The sequence below is a fragment of the Lontra canadensis genome, unplaced genomic scaffold, assembly GCF_010015895.1.
Source record: "Lontra canadensis isolate GAN:19392208 unplaced genomic scaffold, GSC_riverotter_1.0 scaffold2, whole genome shotgun sequence".
Lineage (NCBI taxonomy): Eukaryota > Metazoa > Chordata > Mammalia > Carnivora > Mustelidae > Lontra > Lontra canadensis.
Window position 1 is genome coordinate 5,380,042 of NW_022630996.1, and position 20,338 is coordinate 5,400,379.

A 20,338-nucleotide genomic window follows, 5' to 3' on the forward strand; every position below is an offset into this window, starting at 1 on the left:
GTATACACACTTGTTTCCAATACACTCATTATTCAATGAATACTAAAAGTAAATATCTCTGTTGAACACTAATACATCATTTCTTTATCCCAAATTTTAGCTATCTCAGGTTTTAACCAATCGTGTTGCAAATTCTGTTTTTGCCAATTGACATTTTCCCAGACATTTTGCCAGTTGCTATGATGAGTAAAACAACCACCACAACCCAAATAAAGGCTCCCATAAACCTGAATCTTAAGAAAAACCCATTCCAGAGGTGTGAGAGAAAGGGTGGATAGTCATAAATCCATCAGTGGTTAGACTGCAGGAACTCTGATCCCAAAGACAATAAGACCAACTTACAAGGGTTTGCCAAACAGTGAGACTTAACCCCAAAGGTAGGTTACCTAGGGTAATAATATCATAAAATTCAAAATCTTTTGTAAATTTGCTTGTTTTATTTTTCTCTGGCATTTAAGTTGCATGCATTTGTGTCAACTGTGGTTATACACATTAGGCACAGAGCAAAGAAATAAGATTTACACATTTCAAAGCATATCACTGCAAAAATAAGTTACATTTTTTACATTCAAACTCTTTTCTTCAGTTTTGCCTGCTTCAATCTCATCCTCACCTCTCCTTCCATATTCTGTGTTCCCCCATCTGTCTTCTGGCTTTCATGTGAGTTGGCCCTTCCCATGAGGCTACCATTACTTAGATTTTTGTGTTTTCATATTACCTGTCATGATCATTTTTTATCACCATCTTCTGTTTCCTCTCATCCTTCCTGCTAACCTTTCCTGTATTTCCTTTCTTTCCTCTCATATCATGCTCTCAGCCAATTGCTCCCCTCTCCCTATAAACAACTAGCAGATGTTCTTTCTGCATACTCTCGTGAGGCATTAGTCAACCACAGGACCTGGAACTGTGCTGGCAAGCTTTATCTTGTGTATTTAGCAAGAGTGGAGCCCATCCCTGATCACACACACACACACACACCTTCATCATGGACCCAGTTCATCCTCAGTAGATATTGTATGATGAGCCATCAGTATCATGTTTATCAACAGGAAGACAACCCATAGACCTCCCACACTTCCCTATGGCCTATACCACAGGGCTAAGACACAGACAAAATATATAACAAAATTAATAAAATACTTTACCCATACTAAGCAAGAACCAATTAAGAACACACAATAATTTTATGAGCATGAAATATAAGTAGTTCCAAAGCTGTTCTTAATTAAGATCTTGTTCTAAAAATTCAAAGAGTGCTCCACGTCAGTGAAATGAAATTATGGAGGCTGATGTCTCTGGTGGTCACATCAATGCTTAACACCTGTTGGGAACCAAAGGAAAAGGAGTGGGCATCTGATAATTGAAATTCCCTGCATTCAAATGAATCAGATACAAGCCAACAGTCCACATGCCCTCTGCTACTTTCACAATTCATTGCTTAGCTGTCAGGCAGCCCTCAGGTGAGGAGGCTATTTCTTGATTCCTTAAAGTACAAACTTGTTCAGTAATAGGGAGAAGACAACAGGCCCTAAACTATGCAATCGCAACCCCTGCAGAGTAACAACTGCCCTGAAAATTGGAGACGTCTTTATTTCCATTCCTCAGAACCCTCCTTGGATTTCCTCCTTTTCCTGTTCCCCCATAGTTACTTGGTGATTGCCCAGTGAAAGTCCAACAGGTCAACTTTTTTTCTAGGTAAATGCTTTCCATAAAGCGTCACTGCGGGTGCCGTCAGTAGCTAGTGTGACAGTCCAGGAGTGGGTCAACAACAAAAGTGGGCAAATTCCTTTATGAGACCTTGGCAAAGTTGGGGAAGTTGGTTGACAAGAAAGCCACAAATATGAGGAAATGAGTTAAAAATACAAAACTGAAGGAAAACTTTTGTTTCAGGCCTTCTAATCAGGAAGGATTATGAAAGAAAACCAGTCCAGGAAAAAGCAAAAAGCAAGCACACCCAGAAAGATCTATTTACCATGAGGATAGATGTTGGAAACACTATACTGCATTGATCCCAAGATGCAGATTTTCCACAATTTTAACATTCATGAAATCAGAATGTGTTTTGCAGTTAACAGCCTTAGAATTACTGTGAGCTAAGCAGCATTCATGATACTTGGTATTGTCTGTGCATGCATGAACTTCATAGCTATTACTGGTATTATGACTAGGTGTACTACAAACCACTTAGGCATTATTTTAGGAAAGAATAGGAAACCTGGCTTATAGTAAGATCAGGAAATTACTTGGATTAAGACTTGTATAAAGCATTTGCTTTGTCTGGAGAAAATCCCACAGATGCTAGTGAAAGAATTTTTATGAAATGATGTATCACCAATGCCTCTGATAGCACAGAGGAAACTCCTTAACCCATTCATACCACATATTTTTCTTTTAAATAATAGTAAATAAAATAATTTATAATATTTACATAAAAATTTGAATAATAAGATTCTGTGATACTAACTGGTTAAGGCATTTCTTTTTTAAAAAAGTATTTTATTTATCTATGAGAGAGAGAGAGAGCACAAGCAGGGGGAAGGGGAGAGGGAGGGGGAGAAGCAGACTCCGTTCTGAGCAGGGAGTCCAACATGTGGCCCAGGACCCTGGGATCATAACTTGAGCAGACACTTAACCCACTGAACCACCCAGGTGCACAAGGTTAAGGCATTTCTAGTATTCCTTTACATGCAGAGTCTACCTCATCTAAATTACTTTGATGAAGATTTATCAATGTTTATGGATCTCTACCTAATATTTTCCTCTATATTATCTCTAACATTAAAATGATAAAAATCTTTGTTTAAAGAAACTTGCAGAAGTATTTGCAAAAGTATTTGTTTAAAGTATAAATTTTAAATGATACAAAAGCATTGTGTCATACTCTGTAATCCTTTTTTCCTTCTTCATGGCACATGAAATTATGGGGCATGTTTAACTGATGGTGTCTTATATTTGATGGAATATGGCAGTTCAAGCTATTTGGAAAGTACATTTCTGAAGCGAGGTGAAGGAGTAAAGACAAAGTTTTACATAAATTTGCAGACAAGAAAACATATATGCAAAACAAGGATCCAGACCCTCAATTCCAAATGATAAGTCGGGAATTTTCCCTTCATCTCCAGGCTATACACTGTTGGCACACTGAACACAGAGAGCTTCCTAAAGGGCTCTATAGAAAAGCCTGTCATTTGGAAGAGAGGTGGGCAGGAACTACCCTAGGACTGGACTGGAATATGCCATTAGGACTTTTCACTGGTCACAAACCTGTGTCACGGGGTCATAATTGAAGGTGGGCGTTATCACCATGCCGCTCACAGAGATGCTGACCCTGGAAATGGGAACACTGCCCACTCCCCAGATCTCAACGTAGCCCAGTTTCAAAGGGTTTGAATCAGTGATGTATTTGTTGAAAATTATATGACTCTGCATCATATTCTGTTAATTAAAGATAAAAAGAAACCGGGGGGGAAACAAAATTCATTTAAATTTTCTCAACGTTTTTTAGAAACAAATGCAGATCATGAAGTAAGACAACATGAAAGTCACCATCTTGTGTCCTTGGATAATGCAGACTGTGACTTCAGCCCTCTCTCTCCCGCTTCCAACCATCATGCAACTTTGCATTGGCTAAGTACTCACAGTGTCTCTAGATTTGCCCTGAACTCTAAGAAGACAAAGAGTCTAAGCTATCAGCAACCTTCTGTTCTACATGTAGAGAAGTCACAATACATGCAGACCATTGCAGGGCAACATAGGAACAAGGGTTAAATAACATAGAAACAATCGCTCTGTCTGTGCCTTGCTGAACTGGAAGAACTTACTGATGAAATATGAATAGGTTTCATCACAGAAAACTCCCAAGAACATACTAAATTTCCATCTGAATTTCAGAGGAAGGAAAGGATGCAAATGAACAAAAGGAGCAGGGAGGAGATTCTAGGCAGTACTTTATGTCCTTATGATATCTGGCATCAAACTAAGCCAACAGAACTCTTTTTTCCCTTCATGATATCAGGCATACTCACCTGACTGGCAGAAAAGTTGGCCAGGTAATAGAGTCCTTTTCCATAGGTATCTGCAAATAAGCAACGAGGTAAGCATGTTCTCAAATTCCAATTGCTTACTTGTTGAGAAAGTGGGGGTGATTTTTGTTCTTCATTTTACTTTTCTTCTTTACAGAGTTTTGTGAGATCAGTCAGACTTTTCCCCCAAACTCCATTTACACAAAATGTTTGAAATAAGTATGTACAGATGCATCTAACAGGGTCATCTCATAGAAGAATGCAGTTTCCTGACACCACTCTTAATCCGCTTCTCTTTCTCATGGCCTACCATTCTCAACATCTTCCTAGTCACCTCAGAATTTCTCGATTCCTACACTAATGTGTGCATATGTGCATGTACACCCCTGTCACGAACATCAACACTGTTGATGGTCAGCTTATTTTGGTCAGCTTGGTCAGCTTATTTTGAGAGGTATGGGGTAATTTTTTTTTAATTTATTTATTTGACAGACAGAGATCACAAGTAGGCAGAGAGGCAGGCAGAGAGAGAGGAGGAAGCAGGCTCCCCACAGAGCAGAGAGCCCGATGTGGGGCTCGATCCCAGGACCTGGGATCATGACCCGAGCTGAAGGCAGAGCCTTTAACCCACTGAGCCACCCAGGTGCCCCAATATGGGGTAATTTTTTAAACACAATCTCCAGAGACCAAGAAAAACCATAGAGAAGACTTCTTTGTCCTTTATCCTTAATGTACACCACAGGTTTGGGGAGAATATGAGGCTCGGCATGTCTAGCACACACATCCACAACCTACCTCCTACTTTTGGGGCTTGGTCACTCTTCCCCATATTCTATCTCTCACTCATTTGCTTACCACTCAATCAGAGGGCATTGGCTCTCCTCTAGAGCTGTGCCTTCCAAGATAGCAGCCACTGGCAGTATGTATCTATTTAAATTACAATTAATTACAATTAAATAAAATTAAAAATTCAGTTCCTGGGATGCACTTGTCACATTTCAAGTATGCAATAGCCATCTATGCCAATGGCTACCATATTGGGCAATCAGATACAGTCTATTTCCATTACTGTACTGGACAGCATTGGCTTAGACGTAGCTATGGAAGGTAAGCCTTCCTCCCAAGAGTTTACCAGTTCCTATAAACTCCTAGTGGAAAATCATCCCAAATAAATAGCACAGCTGATAAAGGTACTGCCTTTCTTGTTGGGACAGTAAACCATGAAATTAGGGAATGTGCCTATACCACATGGTAGCAGATTCCCATTGGCTTCCATGCTGTGGTCTCACACAGAGAATTAGGAAAGTTGGGTAATGGCAACAGATTCAGAGCTACACTTCATTTATATGAGGCATAAGGATCATATACAATAGGTATTATACACTTGAAATAACAAATGGCTATGTTTAAGAATGCAAAACTATTTTGATGTGGCAAAGATATAAAGCAGGCGTGTCCCCTAGTCAGTGGTATTGACACAAATCCAAGGCAACCCTACTTACCAATGCTTTCCCCATCATCCCAGAAGAGCCAGCCTTTAGCAGTCCCCTCATCATCTAAGGCAACCTTGAAGCCTATGAATTTCTGACGGCTGCAGTGAGGTAGGAAAGAGTCATTAGCTAAAAACAAAACCACTACCACAAACCAAGGGTTTTCATAGACACATAAGGGAAGTGCTTCATGGTATAAAGACTGGGTATTAGGATTCAAGACACCTGAGATCTAGTACTAGCTCTGTCTCCAGTGGCTGTATGATTTCATGTCAGGAATGAATGACTGAATGAATGAATGAATGTATTTTCCTTTAAAGCTCTACAATCCTATAAGTGCTCTAAAAGTACCACACCAAACTACAAGCAAATTCACTGGTTCTGTGAGAAAAATCCTGATGTGATCTTTCTTTTTTCATGAACCAATTTCCTAAGCACATGTACAGTGAGCTGTTTATAAATGTCTTAAGTTATTCAGTTTTTAACTGAAATTTTTTAATCAAATGGCTATGGCTCTAAGAATTTTAGTTTGACATCAGACAGACATGGATTTTAGTCCCTGCTGAACTACTTACTGTGTGACCACTTGAAGCCTCTCTTTGCTCATCTGTGAAATGGGGATGATAGTATTTACACCACAAATTTTTTTGTTAAGAAAAATAAATAATTTCCAAGTAGAAACCTCCATATTAGTATAGTTCTAGGCACAGAGCAAGCATTCACTTGATGTTAGCTATTATTAATTATTGTATAAACTAAGGTCTAGAAATCTAAAATCCTGTATGTGAGTAATCTCAGCCTCAAGCTTCAGTTGCAGTGTGGTTTACACAATTTCTCAGCCATAGTTTTCTTAGCAGAGTCAATTAAGATCCAGAGAGTCTTCTAAAACTAGTATGAATCAGGTTGCTCCTTGTTTAACTTCCATTTCAAGTATGAAAAATTAGATCTATCATCTCACCCACTTAAATCCAAAATAGTTGTTAATAATTATTCAAAGAGTATAAGTCAAGGTTAAAACATGAACAAACCAACAAACAAAAATCTATAGTAAAATTCTTTTGGGGTCTGATGGTACTGCTTACAAATTGGTGGGCTTCACCAGGATCTGAGCTAACTGGCAGGTAAAAGAGAAGCTCTGTCCCTTGTCATTCACCTTAAGTGCGTGTTCTGTGCAGGCTCTTGCCAGGGCAGGATGTAGCCCCCACGGACGTGAAGATTAATGTGGTCAAGAGGGGCCTCCAAGGACTTCCACTCTCCCCTTGCTCCAATGTCCCTACCCTGTGGGCCAGAAGAAGGAAAGACAGGCTGAGAACACACCTCACTGAACGACACCTTTACCAGACACCTCGTCCACTCTTCTGGACTTGGTGCCCATCCGTGACCCTTCAGCACACAGCTTAGTATGCACCTCCACTCACTCAGTGGCTGTGTGGACTCTCACATTGTTGCTGCAACATCATGTCAGCACCCCTTGTGTTGTAGGGTTTTTTACTGTATAAACTCCATGAGAACGCAGTGTGCGTCTCAGCCTACCCTCATTCTACATCCTGTTTCTGTGTCAGAGAGCAGTGCTGGAGGAGGCTGAGCGAGCCTTTTACTTATTTCTTGTTGCCTCCTGATATACACTATGCAATGGCATTTCCAGACCTTTCACTTTGTCTCTGCTCCATCTCCTCTCGCTGCCTCCACCCCCCCCAACCCTCACCAACTTCACTAAAGCCTTGACTCCTACTTGACAGAAAGAATTAAAATGAACTGACTTACTTTACAAATCCCCGTCTGTAACTCACTACAGCTTCCTTTCTGTTTAACATCTTTTTCTTGCCTCCTGTGTGGCAGGAGAAGTCCTCTCTCACCCAGAGCCATAAAGCTCAGTTTCTATGAAACCAGCCTTCCACATTTCTTCAGCCTAAGGCAGGGCTTCCCAGCCCTAGCACTATGGACATCTGTGGCCAGAAAATTTTTTGTCTTGGGGAGATGTTTTGGGGATGCTTACCCATGTCTATACCCTAGATGCTAGGAGCACCTCCCCAACCTTGCCCACCACATGTGACAAAAGGTCTCCAGATGTTGCCAAATGTCCCCTGATAGGCAAAATTCTCCCATTTGATAATTGCTACTTTAACGGGAAGGAGGTAAGCTACCATAACTTTCCTCTGCTTTGGTCCCTTATGTTCATCTTAGGTATATTCTGCCTGTACGGACCGTAGGGGTGGGTGGTCAGAAGGAAGCCGGGTGACGGGTGCCACACTCCCTGGAATGGACTCTGCTTCACCGGCCTGCCTCAGGACTCCAAAGTCTACAGGGTTTAATAAAAGGTCCAGCCCCACATCTCTGGGCTTCCTTGGTTTTCTCACTGATAGCGTGAGAAAATCGGATTCTATGATCTCTAATGACATTTCACTCCATTATCTGATGAACATGACATTTCCTCCACTGATTATCCCACCTTCAGGTGAAACTCGACACATGTAAAACTGTCAAGTTATCTCTCTACCAAATTCCTTATTTCTCTCAATGGTATTTCCATTCTACTACATGTTACATAAATACACTGTGATTTTAATCTCATGATTTCATTTCTAATACTTGATTAATCACAAGCTTGTTTACTTTACTTTAAATAGTTTCTGACCAGGCTAGTCTAACAAATTTCTGTTTAAATATCCATTAAGATATGACTGTAAGGTAAAAATCTCAAAGCAGCACTATTAAAATAAGAATAGACAACCCAAATGCCTTTGCGGGGGAGAATTTGCATCAACTGTTTAAGTCATTGATTATGATTGAGAAGCACTGTTTTAAGAAACTAACACATGTAACACATGTAGACCTATGTCTGCATGTAGAATCCAACATATGTAACATATGTAGACATATGTCTATACTGTAAACAAAGAAAATGGCCACAGGTAGATAAAAACTTTGATTCATACACATTGCCTACTTTTAAGCTTCATAAACATAGGTAAGTAGTCCCATGCCTCCACCTCTCCCAAATAAAGTCTACAAACCGCAGTGCCCAGAAGGACAGAAAGGAGGGGTAATAGGGAAAAGACACTTCACAGAATGATCAAGCACAGAGGCGTGCCTGAGATAGGCAGAGAGCTCTAGAAGGAGCTGTAAATTGCTGGGTTTGTACCTTATTTGGAGAAACTAAGACTCGGCATAGATGAAGAGCCAGGTTTACTGAAGTAGACCCACTCTATGAAGCACATCAACCTGTCGTGCCTTCAAGGCACCTGCTACTTCATAAAACAAGTGAGGCCTAAAGGCCAAGCACTAAGGGGACCTTCTGGCTTCTGCTGGTCAGATGAGCATAGGCAGGAGAGTGTGGGGATGGGAATTCACAGCTACCAAGGCCGCTATGATAGGAGCCACGATCCTTGAGAAATGGGAACAACCAAGATATATCATTCATTCTTCACCTATCCTTCCTTCGAGGCATTTGCTAATTCCCAAGATCCATTGCACAAATAGCAAAAAAATTGTGCAAAAAGTGGTTATAAGCTAAGCTGGGCGTCCTTGTGTTTTCTCCCAGGCTTTCCATCCCTGCCCAGGCACCTCCCTTGCTGCACCCTAGTGCTGGCCCTGCACGAGGGAACCTCAGTGTACTCAGAATCACTGACGGGGAGTGAACGGAGCAGTCAACATGCAAATTCAGGAGCAAGGCTAGCTTGCTTAAAAACAGTTGGCTGCCCCCTCCTGGAAAGCTCTGGTTGCGAACCACATAGCTGAGTCTTTTTTTTTTTTTTAAGATTTTATTTAATTACTTGTCAGACAGAGATCACAAGTAGGCAGAGAAGCAGGCAGAGAGAGGAGGAAGTAGGCTCCCCACTGAGCAGAGAGCCCGATAAGGGGCTCAATCCCGTGACCTGAGCGGAAGGCAGAGGCTTTAATCCACTGAGACACCCAGGTGCCCCCACATAGCTGAGTCTTAATGAGGGCTTCCAGAGGACAGATTCAGCCCAGCAAAAATAAAGGGAAGAGTGGTGGAAAGGAGAAGGTGCATAAACAGTGAATTCTGTTACACTGAAAAGAAATTAAATTTTAAAAAAAGAAAAAAGAAAAAGAAAGGAGAAGGTGTCAGGGAAGGACTCGGCTCCCTGAGACAGAGAAGAGGAGCAAGACTTCCATTGTCCTTGTCTAGTTTTCCCTTAATCCCACCACAAATCCACTGGCTCTTGTCCTCCTTTTCCTATATGTCTCCTTTTCCTGTATTTCGAATCCTCTGCTTTGCTCTCCTCAGAAAAGTTATTAGACCAGGCTTGGCTATAGGGAGAGGAAACACCACCTTTGATTCTTCCTCAAGAATAAAGCCTGACTTGTGTGCCTACAAGAGGACATGGCCCTGAGGTTACTTTGAAAGGCTCCATTCTCCCAGCTGAGTCTCTGGGGGCTCAGACCAGCCTAGAAATGTTCCAGACAGAGAATGATGTGTTCATCTTGCATTTCTAAATGCACTTATGTTGCTCGCCACACAAGGGTTGGGTCTCATACCTCCACGTACATTTTACATACTGCCCAAGACCACTCTTACCTCAGGATATTACATTTAACAGATTGTCCTAGAGCATCTATGCTACAGAAGGAGATATTTAATAAAAAGACAGAGAGGAAAGTCTCCTCTACTTATGAACTTATGGTCTCACAAGGGACAACAGAAACATAAACTATAGTTTACTGTACAATTTCAAGTGTTTACTAGTGTTACCATTATACACCATTGTGAAAGATTAAAAACTAACACATACAGAACACTCACAAAATACGTTATTTTATAGCAATTCTGCGAAGGAAGTGCTCTTATCCTATTTAGAGGTGAAGAAGTTGAGGCTATAAGATTAAAAGTGCCTACTCCAAGATCACACATCAAATGAGTGACAATGTCAGAACCTGACCAGTGGGTGTGTCAGATCCAGAAGCCTGTGCACACTACCATTTTCCCAAGTTGCATAAATCACCAGAAAAACTTACCGTGTAGTAATCATACCAGCGGGCTCTAGGGAAATACGCAGTGATATTTCTGGCATTCTAAAATTAAACACAAACAAGTCTTGGGAGGTAGGCTCTTGTATCCAGGGCAGTGTAACTAATTCACACAGTTAAAAGGTCAAAACAATAGTATTGGCCTTGGACCCACATGTTCATCTTTTCAGAGGCCAGTAATGTTGGGAAGACTTTCTTCTATTCCCTCTTGCCAAATGGGATATTTGCCTATCCAAAATTAACGGTCTCCCTAAAGCCCGTTGGGATCAGGACTTTGGGGGGAGCGGGAATCACCTTTTGCTTATAGACTCACCCCTCTCTAAAGAGACAAACTCAGGTTGGGGCTGAAGCAGAAGAAAAATTTGCAGATTTTATGGTACCAGAACCTCAGGGATTATGATTAGTGCAGGAAGTTTTGGGGAGGATGCAATTAGCTGGTATTTTAATCAGAAGCCTATACATCAACGAAAAAGCAAAGAAATGGCTTTTGCTGCCTGAAAACATCTTTTAGAAGGAAGGGAAGTACTAGCCAGAAGCAAGATTATGCACATCGGTATAAACAACCCTGTAAAATTTGTTTCTGACCCACACTCACCCATACTCCTTATTTTAGTTAATAAAGAAATTATTCTATCTTGAAATATGTCATAAGGTTCTTTCTTTCTTGATTATCCTATGCATTAGAATCTGTTATGCTGATTTAAAGATGAGGAAGCAGAGGACCAGAGCACCTAAGTGTTGGACTTCAGCTCAGAGGCAGAAGAAGAGACAGTAGAGCAAGAGACCCCATCTCAGGAACCCCAGCAGACCAGGCCTCTTCTGCTACCTCTAGTCACTGGGCCTTGTAGCTCTAATTCTCTGTTCATCAGAGGCCTCCATACTCACAGGCTCCAGGACAGGGCTGACCAGGAAGGCTGGGCCCAGCAGAAACTGACTGTCTACATCCCAGGTCACCCGGTCTGACACAAACCTAGAAAGAGAAACCAAGGTACCACAATCAGGACCCGCAACAGGGCCTCAGGCCAGACCCTGAAGAAACTCCTCGAGTTCAGACCCAAGTCAGAAATCCAAATGCATTCTACACCTTCCTTTAACTCTTTCCCTAGGTCTCCTTTAATCAGATACATACTTCCTGTCATGTTCTTCAAATCCCAGAAATGGTTGGATTTAGACATATTCTCACCTATACATAGCTCCATGCAAGAATGGCCTTCAGGCCTCAAATCTCCATCCCTCATATCTGGCCATGTTTTGTGACCTGAGCTCCTACAAGAGATAGGCAGTTCTTCATATGCCCAATTTAGAAAGAAAGTATTCCACGCTGTATTGTAATCACTTTGAATTTTTTTTCATTCAGTAGTCTTTTATCAAGGACCTAGGGCATGACTGACGCTGTGCTAAAAGGAGTTACAATGCATGGTCTGTGCCTGGAAATCTAATGGCAAAGGGCAATCGTGTCTTTAATTTGGAATTTTTTTTTCAAAAGCCATCACACAGAATGATATTATCCCTTAGTCACTGGGACCCCAGCTAGACTCACTCGTGGAGAAGAGGCCGCACGACAGTGCTGCCCTCCGTGTGGGCCACGTGCATCAGGGTGTAGAGATACGGCAACAGGGTGTATCTGGTCAGCAGTACACTTCTGGAAATATTCATGAAGGCAGCATCCCAGGACACAGGGTCTTGCCTCTAAAGGAGAAAAAAAGAGTGTTCAGAGCTCGCCTTGGGGACCTGGGAGCTTAAGGAAGTCACTGAATGCTTTTTACAAACGAAGATCACACATAGCTAAACCAAAGTTGATTATAGAGGGTCCTGAGAATATTCTTAATATACTGAAAGAAGTCACTCAAGCTTGCCCAAGACAACTGATGAAATGTCTCTGTAAGATATTATCTTTGGAATATATTTGGTACAACCAGCCTAAACAAACAAAAGAATCTAAAGAACACTGAGGAATCTGGTTCACTAAAACAAGGACCTTTCCGTGTACCTGTTAGCCATGTGTATGTCTTCTTGGAAAAATGTCTATGTGATTTGTCTTCCCATTTTTAAATCAGATTGTGGTTATTGTCATGGCTTTGTATGAGTGCCTTAAATATTTTGGGTATTAACTCCTAATCAGAGATATGGTTTGCAAATATTTTCTCCCACTCCATAGTTGTCTTTTTCATTTTGTCAATTGTTTCTTTTGCTATGCAGAAGCTTTTGAATTTGACGTAGTTCTACTTACTTATTTTCACTTTCATTGTTTGTGCTTCTGGTGTTATATCCAAAAAAGTCAATTGCCAAGAACAATGTCAAGGGGGTTTCCCCTATGTTTTCTTCTAGAATTTTTACAGTTTCACATCCTACATTTAAATTATAATCATTTTGAATTAATTTTTGTGAGTGATATAAGATAGGGCTCCCATTTCATCCTTTGGTATGATTATCCAGTTTCCCAACAGCATTTATTGAAGAGACTGCCTTCTCTTCATTGAGTATTCTTGGCTCCCTTGTCAAATGCTATATGCAAAGGTTTATTTCTGTACTTTTGATTCCGTTCCATTTATCTATTTTTAGGCCAATAACATACTGTTTTGATTACTATAACTTTGTGATATAGTTTGGAATCAGGAAGCACAATGCCTCCAGCTTTATTCTTTTTCAGGTTTGCCTTAGCTATTTGGGGTCTTTTGTAGTTCCATAAGAATTTTAGGATTTTTTTTTTCTATTTCTGCGAAAAATGCTGTTGGATTTCGATAATGATTGCACTGACTCTATAAATGCTTTGGGGGTAGTATGGACATTTTAACAATTTAATTCTAATCTATGAACATGGAATATCTTTCCATTTGTTCGTGTATTCTTCAATTTCTTTCACATATGTCCTATAGTTTTCATTGTAAAGATCTTTCATCTCCTTGGTTAAATTTATTACTAAGTATCTTATTGATCTTTTTTTAATTTTTTTTCAGCGTAACAGAATTCATTGTTTTTGCACCACACCCAGTGCTCCATGCAATACATGTCCTCCTTAATACCCACCACCTGGCTCTCCCAACCTCCCACCCCCCAGCTCCTTCAAAACCCTCAGATTGTTTTCCAGAGTCCATAGTCTCTCATGGTTCACCTCCCCCTCCAATTTCCCTCAACTCCCTTCTCCTCTCCATCTCCCTATGTCCTCCATGTAAGTTGTTATGCTCCACAAATAAGTGAAACCATATGATAATTGACTCTCTCTGCTTGACTTATTTCACTCAGCATAATCTCTTCCAGTCCCGTCCATGTTGCTACAAAAGTTGAGTATTCATCCTTTCTGATGGAGGCATAATACTCCATAGTGTATATGGACCACATCTTCCTTATCCATTCGTCCGTTGAAGGACAGATTTTTGATGCTACTGTGAGTGGCACTGCTTTCTTTCTTTTTCGGATATCTTGGTGTCAGTATACAGAAACACAACTTATTTCTGTATGTTCACTTTGTGTTCTGCAACTTTAGTGAATTAATTGATTCATTCTAGCAATTTTTATGATGTCATTAGGACTTTCTATATATAAGATCATATGAATTGTAAACAGAGACAGTTTTACTTCCTTTCTGATTTAAATGACTTTCATTTCTTTTTCTTGCCTGACTGCTCTGGCTAGGACTCCCAATACTATGCTAAACAGGAGTAGTGAGAGTGGGCACTTGTCTTATGTCCAATCATAGAGAAAATGTTTTCAAGCTTCCGCCTTTGAGCATGATATTAGCTGTGGGCTTGTCACATACAGCCTTTATAACATTGAGGTACATTCCTTCTGTGCTCAATTTGTCGAGAGTTTTCATCATGGAAGGATGCTATGTTTTGTCAATTTTTTTCCCTGCACATATCAAGATGATCATATGATTTTTATCTTTCCTTCTATTAATGTAGTGTATCACACTTATTTACTTGTGTATGTTGAATCAACCTTACATCCCAAGTTAAATCCCACTTGATCATGGTGTGTGATTTTTTCCAAGTGTTGAATTCAGTGTTCTAATATTTTATTGCAAATTTTTGCATCTATATTTATGAGGGTTATTGATCTTTAGTTTTCTTGTAGCATCCTTATTTGGCTTTAGTGTCAGGATAAGGCTGATCTTGTAAAATGAGCCTGGGAATGTTCCCTCCTCTTCAGCTTTTGGAAGTGTTTGAGGAGGTCTTGGTGTTGATTTTTCTCTAAAATTTTTGATACAATTCACCAGGGAAATCACTTTTCTTTGTTGGGGATGTTTATTACTAGTTCAATCTCCTTATTTGGTATTTATGTTTGGCTTTTCTGTTTCTTCATGTTTCAGTCTTGGTAGTTGTATCTTCCTAGGAATTTCTTCATTTCTTCTTGGTTGTCCAATTTGTTAGTTTACAATTATAGTTTCTTGTGATCCTTTGCATTTCTGTGGTATTGGTTCTAATGTCTCCCTTTTGCACTTATACTTTTCTTTATATGAGCCTTCTCTGTTTTCCTTAGCAAGTAAAACTAAAGGTTTGTTAATTTTGTTTATCTATCCAAAGAACCAGCTCTTAGTTTGTTAACCTTTTCTGTTGTTTTTCTAGTCACTACGTCATTTATTTTTCCTCTGATCTTTGTTATTTCCTTTCTTTTGCTCACTCTGGGCTTAATTCATTCTTCTTTTGCTAGTTCCTTGAGGTGTAAGGTTGGGTTGTTTATTTGAGATTTTTCTTTCTTGCTCTCTTTTTTAATGTAGGTGTTTATCACTATAAACTTCCCCTTAGAAATGTTTTCACTACATCCCATAAGTTTTGGTGTGTTGTGATTCCATTCAAGATTTCTTTTGATTTCATCTTGACTCACTGGCTCTTTAGCTTCCACATATTTGTGAGTTTTCCAGTATTCCTCCTATTATTGGTTTCCAGTTTCCAAAGGAGACATACAAATTGCCAACAAAAAGATGCTCAACATCACTCTTCATCAGGGAAATGCACATCAAAAATCACAATGAGATACTACCTCACATCTATTAGAGAGCTGAACAGTGGTTATGAGGGGCTGGGGGATGGAAGAAATGGGGATGTATCAGTCAAAGGCTACAGATTTCCAGTTATAAGATGAACATGTTCTGCTAATGAAATGCACAGCATGGTGACTGTAGTTAACAATACTATATCATATACTTGAAAGCTGCAAAAAGAGTAAATACTAAATATTCTCACCACAAAAAATAGAAATGGCAATCTTGTGAGGTGATGGAGGTGTTAACTAATCCTCCCGTGGTAATAATTTCACACTACATAAATGTATCAAATAAAAAACAAGAAACATGAGGGTTCAATGGTTTTGAAAATGTCACAGAAAACACAGCTCAAACTTGGAGGTTGTATTCCTAATGACACAACACTTCTGAGCTATAAGCGAACGTCCTACCCTGGTCCCAATGGTATTGTGGTTCCTCGAAAAAGGATAAAAGGCTCCCAGCTGCATCCAGCGAGCACACATCTCATATTCAGCATCTTGGAAGAACCCACAGATATCTGCTCCTGTCTGAAATGAGGTAGAAGAAAACAAGTCCGTTGGTGATTTCTGAAAGGTGTCACTACCTGCTTGGGAATTAGAAATGACCCAAAGACACTTACATAAGATATGCCAAAGAGGCTGAACTCCATCATGCCTGCAACAGGAACACAGCTGTGTCAGAGGCAGCACTTCTGATCTGCCTCCTCCTCCCTCAAGAATCCTTTATTGAGGGTCTTAACCACCTTCCCACCAAAAGAGGCCCTTAAGGATAAGCCCACACACCAATAATAGACTTCTTCAGCTGGTCCCAGGCAGCTGTGTTGTCGCCCAGCCAGTGACCTCCCCAGCGGCCAGAAGTGGGGAACGTGGAGCGGGTGATGACAATCCCTCTCTGTCCTGTCACCTCCTGTACAGCTCTTGTTGGAGGGGAACAAGGAGGTGAGTGGGGAGAGATCAGAGGAGGAAAGGCCACAGAGCTTCTCCTCCCAGAGTTTTGGAGCCTAAGTTATGGCAAGAAAATATCTCCTGAATTATTGGAGGAAATATGGAAATCAGAGCCATGATGAAATCCCCACTGACTGATCTGAGATGATAGAGATGATAGTCGCAGCTACGCCTTTACATGGTGTTTCACAGTGTTTTACCACAAACTTTGTAATAAGCCTATTGAATCACCTAAAAATAATGACTAATCACTAAGTCTTACCAGTTCTTTACTAAGTACTAGGTTTTTGTATTTGGGGAGAAAGAAGGTGAATTTCTTTATGAGACTTTCCATAAGAGAACTCTTCTTATTCATTCAACTCACAAAATAGGACAGGACGAATTCAGCAGAACATCAGTTGGCTCTCCAACAAGAATAATTTTTAGAAAAAAGAAGAAGAAAAGAAAAAGAAAAGCCAACAGAGATGAGTCCCTTTTGAAATGAAAGAAAAGATAGCCAGTCCTCTGTGTTCCCTTCACCTCCTGGAATTAATTACAGCATCAGCTGCCCTGTGTGATCACTTGTGTCTCTGTGTATGTCTCCTTCACAAGGACTATCTTTCTCTCTGGCAATTGCTTACCTAAAGCCATCCTTCTTCCTCTTCTTCTTCTTTTTTTTTTTAAAGATTTTATTTATTTACTTACTTGACACACAGAGAGAGAACACAAGCAGGGGGGGCAGCAGACAGACGAAGAGGGAGAAGCAGGCTTCCCGCCCACCAAGGAACCTGATGCAGGGTTTGATACTGGGACCCTGGGATCATGACCTGAGCTGAAGGTAGGTGCTTAACTGACTAAGCCACCCAGGCACCCCTAAATCTGTCCTTCTAACACTGATCTTGGAGCCTGGCTCCATGCTCATGTTTGCTTAATAAATAAGAATTGTGACATAGTTGTGATTTAAATCTTCCTAACCCTTGAGAGGGACATGGAAGGAAAAGCAGGATTCCTTCATCAACCACTGGCTATCCCTGCAGGTCAGGTGCACCAGAGAACAGAGAGGGTGACTCACTCATAGGTGGGTCTGGTCTGGGCCCATCCATACAGGCTGTGAACGTCATAGTGCCGCACCCGAGAGCCGTCCGGCAGGATCTGCTCACTCTCCATGCACAGGGTCTTGCTGCTGAGGCCCCTGTCCCTGGACTCCAAATCTGAAAAGAAAGATCTAGTGATGTCAATGCCATGCCTAATCCTGTTATCCCTGACTTCTCTTTAAGGGATCTGACACTGGATCTTAAGTCTAATTTGACCCCTGCTTGGGTCTCTCTCTCCTCCTCAGGGTCATGGGACCATGCTTGGCTCTGAGCTGCAATGGACACAAGTGTTTTAACCTCAAGTCCCCCGCAGAGTTTTCCAGGAGAAAGTGAGGGCAAGGGGAGGAAAACACAATTGTCAAACACCTAATTAGTTGACAGGATGCAATCTAAATATTTTTCTTATAAATAATTTCATATAATTTTTATTGTAACTCTGTAAAAGAGATAGCATTTTCTTCCTTCACAATTTAAAGCAAAGATTTGGAAACATCAAGTAATCTATTGATGGTCACACGATTCATAGTGAGTATAATTTCTGAAGCCAAGATATGAACACAAGGATAACACCAAAGTCCATCAACTCCCTGATAAGGGAAAGCTGCTGCTTTCCACCCACTGACAGCACAAAAAACTCCTGTGGGGGAATTCACAGAGACCTTAAGAATTAAGAAACTTAGAATCCTCTGGGGACATAACCACTGTTAAGTGTTTTCAGAACAAATCTGAGAAATTCATCCAACAGGGCCAATAAAGTGCTTGATGCGTATTTGTCTTGCCTCCCATCCCCCAAACCACAGCACCAGTTAAGATGTGCCCTGAATAGTCAGAACCCTTGTGGTGGTTGTGGCGGTCATGTCCTCGTAGTCATGGCTCTGCCAACGGAGGAGGCCGAGGGCTCTTACATGGCATATAGGGAGGGTGGTTCAGAGTGGCATCCTTGCAGCCCGGGGGAACTGCTCCATTCACAAAACTCGCTGGCTCATTCATATCCTAGAAATGTCAAACACAGATATATCTTACTTTTTCAAATTATTACATCCTGCCAACTCAGAGACAAGGAAGCAATGAATAAATCATTCGCCTTCCAGCAATCCAGTAGATACCAGCCCAGGGACACTCATTAGATCCAGCTGAGAATTGACTAGAGCGATCAATCAAGCCCAAAAAAATGACTGGCTAGAGAATTAAAAAAAAATCTCCCTCAAGGTATGAGGTCAAGGCTTAAGTCCGGGAAATTCCTAGTAATCACCCTGGCGTTTTACAGCAGAAACTTCAGGCGAGTTGTAAGATATGAGGAGAGTTAGGGATGTTCCACTTCTGATGGGAGGAATTGCAATCAGATGGGTCCAAAGTCTTTCTTGGATGATTATTATTCCTCTTGATTAAAGGTCATGATATATAAGCTTAGACACACAAATACAGAAACACACCCACCCATATGTGCACAGACACGAACCCACACACTCACAATCCACATGCCGTCAAACTTCAAGCTCCTCTCTGGATTCCGTGGGTTGGTGTAGAGTTCTTGCAACTCCCTCTTCCACCACGTGGTAGTTGAGTTACGGAAAAAGTCGGGAAAGGCCACATAAGCTCGGTATAGCTGTAAAAATTAAATATAGTTTATCGGTCCCCCAAATTATATTCGATAGCAAACTGACATTTCCTGAGACCATAACTCATGTACATCCCTATAACGCATAATGATAGATAATCCAGACAGAGCCTAGATAACATTTGCACCTTCCTTGAAATATGAGTGCACAGAAGAGACATTAGCACAAATTAGACACCTGCTTAGCATTTGGAAAGTATCCATGGACTGTCTTCCTTTTTGTATCAACATGAACAGTACCAACCAACACCCTAAACTCACTGTCTCGTGTGCTAGATGCTTAACTTTCAACCTCTGTCCTGCCATTTCCGAAGCTTGGCTCAGACAAAGCGGGAGCCAGGAGAGATTGCAGCTTGAAAGGCATCAGATGGACTGTCGACAGGATGGAAGGCAACACCCAGATGATCCTCTCCCGTCTCACTCCCACTGGGGAAAGGAGGTGAGGGGTGAGACATTTCACTGGTGTGCATGTGCTTTCTGTAGTTTCAGAAATCACTAGACAACTGTACTTGTGTGTCAAGTCACTTGGGAGGAGCTAAAGAGGAAGTTTTAACATTGCTCTCTTCTCTTCATCCTCCCCCAAATAATAAAAGCTGTGTCTTTATTTCAACCTGGATCCAAAGCTTAACTATATTATCAGGATTTTGAGAGCAAGGATCTTGTTTTATACTCTTCTGGTTGAACTTTGTACTCCCCCACCCCCCACGCAAGTGCTTAGCTTCAAACCTAATGTGAAATAGATGCTCCGTGAATAATTGTGAGTTTACACCTCCAAGCGGCAGCAGCAGCAAATATTTATAAATTTCCATACATTGGGGTACAGATGGCCCTTCTTTTCACTACATCTGTATCTTTGGGGTAAATACCCAGTAGTGCAATTGCAGGGTCATAGGGAAGTTCTATTTTTAATTTCTTGAGGAATCTCCACACTGTTCTCCAAAGAGGCTGCACCAACTTGCATTCCCATCAACAGTGTAAAGGGTTCCCCTTTCTCCACATCCCCTCCAACACATGTTGTTTCCTGTCTTGCTAATTTTGGCCATTCTAACTGGTGTAAGGTGATATCTCAGTGTGGTTTTAATTTGAATCTCCCTGATGACTAGTGATGATGAACACTTTTTCATGTGTCTGATAGCCATTTGTATGTCTTCATTGGAGAAGTGTCTGTTCATACTTCTGCCCATTTTTTTATATGATTATCTGTTTTGTGTGTGTTGA

The 20,338-nt window shown here is 40.9% G+C and overlaps 1 protein-coding gene across 2 annotated transcripts in view; it reads right to left on the reverse strand.

Moving 5' to 3' along the window:
* Nucleotides 1-415: 415 nt before the first annotated feature.
* The window catches only part of MGAM (maltase-glucoamylase), a 67,551-nt gene continuing 47,628 nt past the window's right edge, over nt 416-20,338 (reverse strand). The window contains exons 34-47 of one of the 2 annotated variants that reach the window (XM_032867280.1): nt 18,974-19,108; nt 18,408-18,495; nt 17,481-17,619; nt 16,268-16,401; nt 16,105-16,139; nt 15,896-16,012; nt 12,042-12,190; nt 11,387-11,471; nt 10,490-10,546; nt 6,666-6,790; nt 5,525-5,613; nt 4,026-4,075; nt 3,265-3,435; nt 416-1,321 (exon numbers count right to left, since the gene is read on the reverse strand). In XM_032867280.1, coding sequence (XP_032723171.1) covers nt 1,247-1,321; nt 3,265-3,435; nt 4,026-4,075; nt 5,525-5,613; nt 6,666-6,790; nt 10,490-10,546; nt 11,387-11,471; nt 12,042-12,190; nt 15,896-16,012; nt 16,105-16,139; nt 16,268-16,401; nt 17,481-17,619; nt 18,408-18,495; nt 18,974-19,108 — 1,449 coding nt within the window. In that variant the 3' untranslated portion in view covers nt 416-1,246. Of the gene's footprint in view, nt 1,322-3,264; nt 3,436-4,025; nt 4,076-5,524; nt 5,614-6,087; nt 6,120-6,665; nt 6,791-10,489; nt 10,547-11,386; nt 11,472-12,041; nt 12,191-15,895; nt 16,013-16,104; nt 16,140-16,267; nt 16,402-17,480; nt 17,620-18,407; nt 18,496-18,973; nt 19,109-20,338 lie in introns of those variants that run through there. The other variant, XM_032867291.1, reaches the window with a different exon arrangement.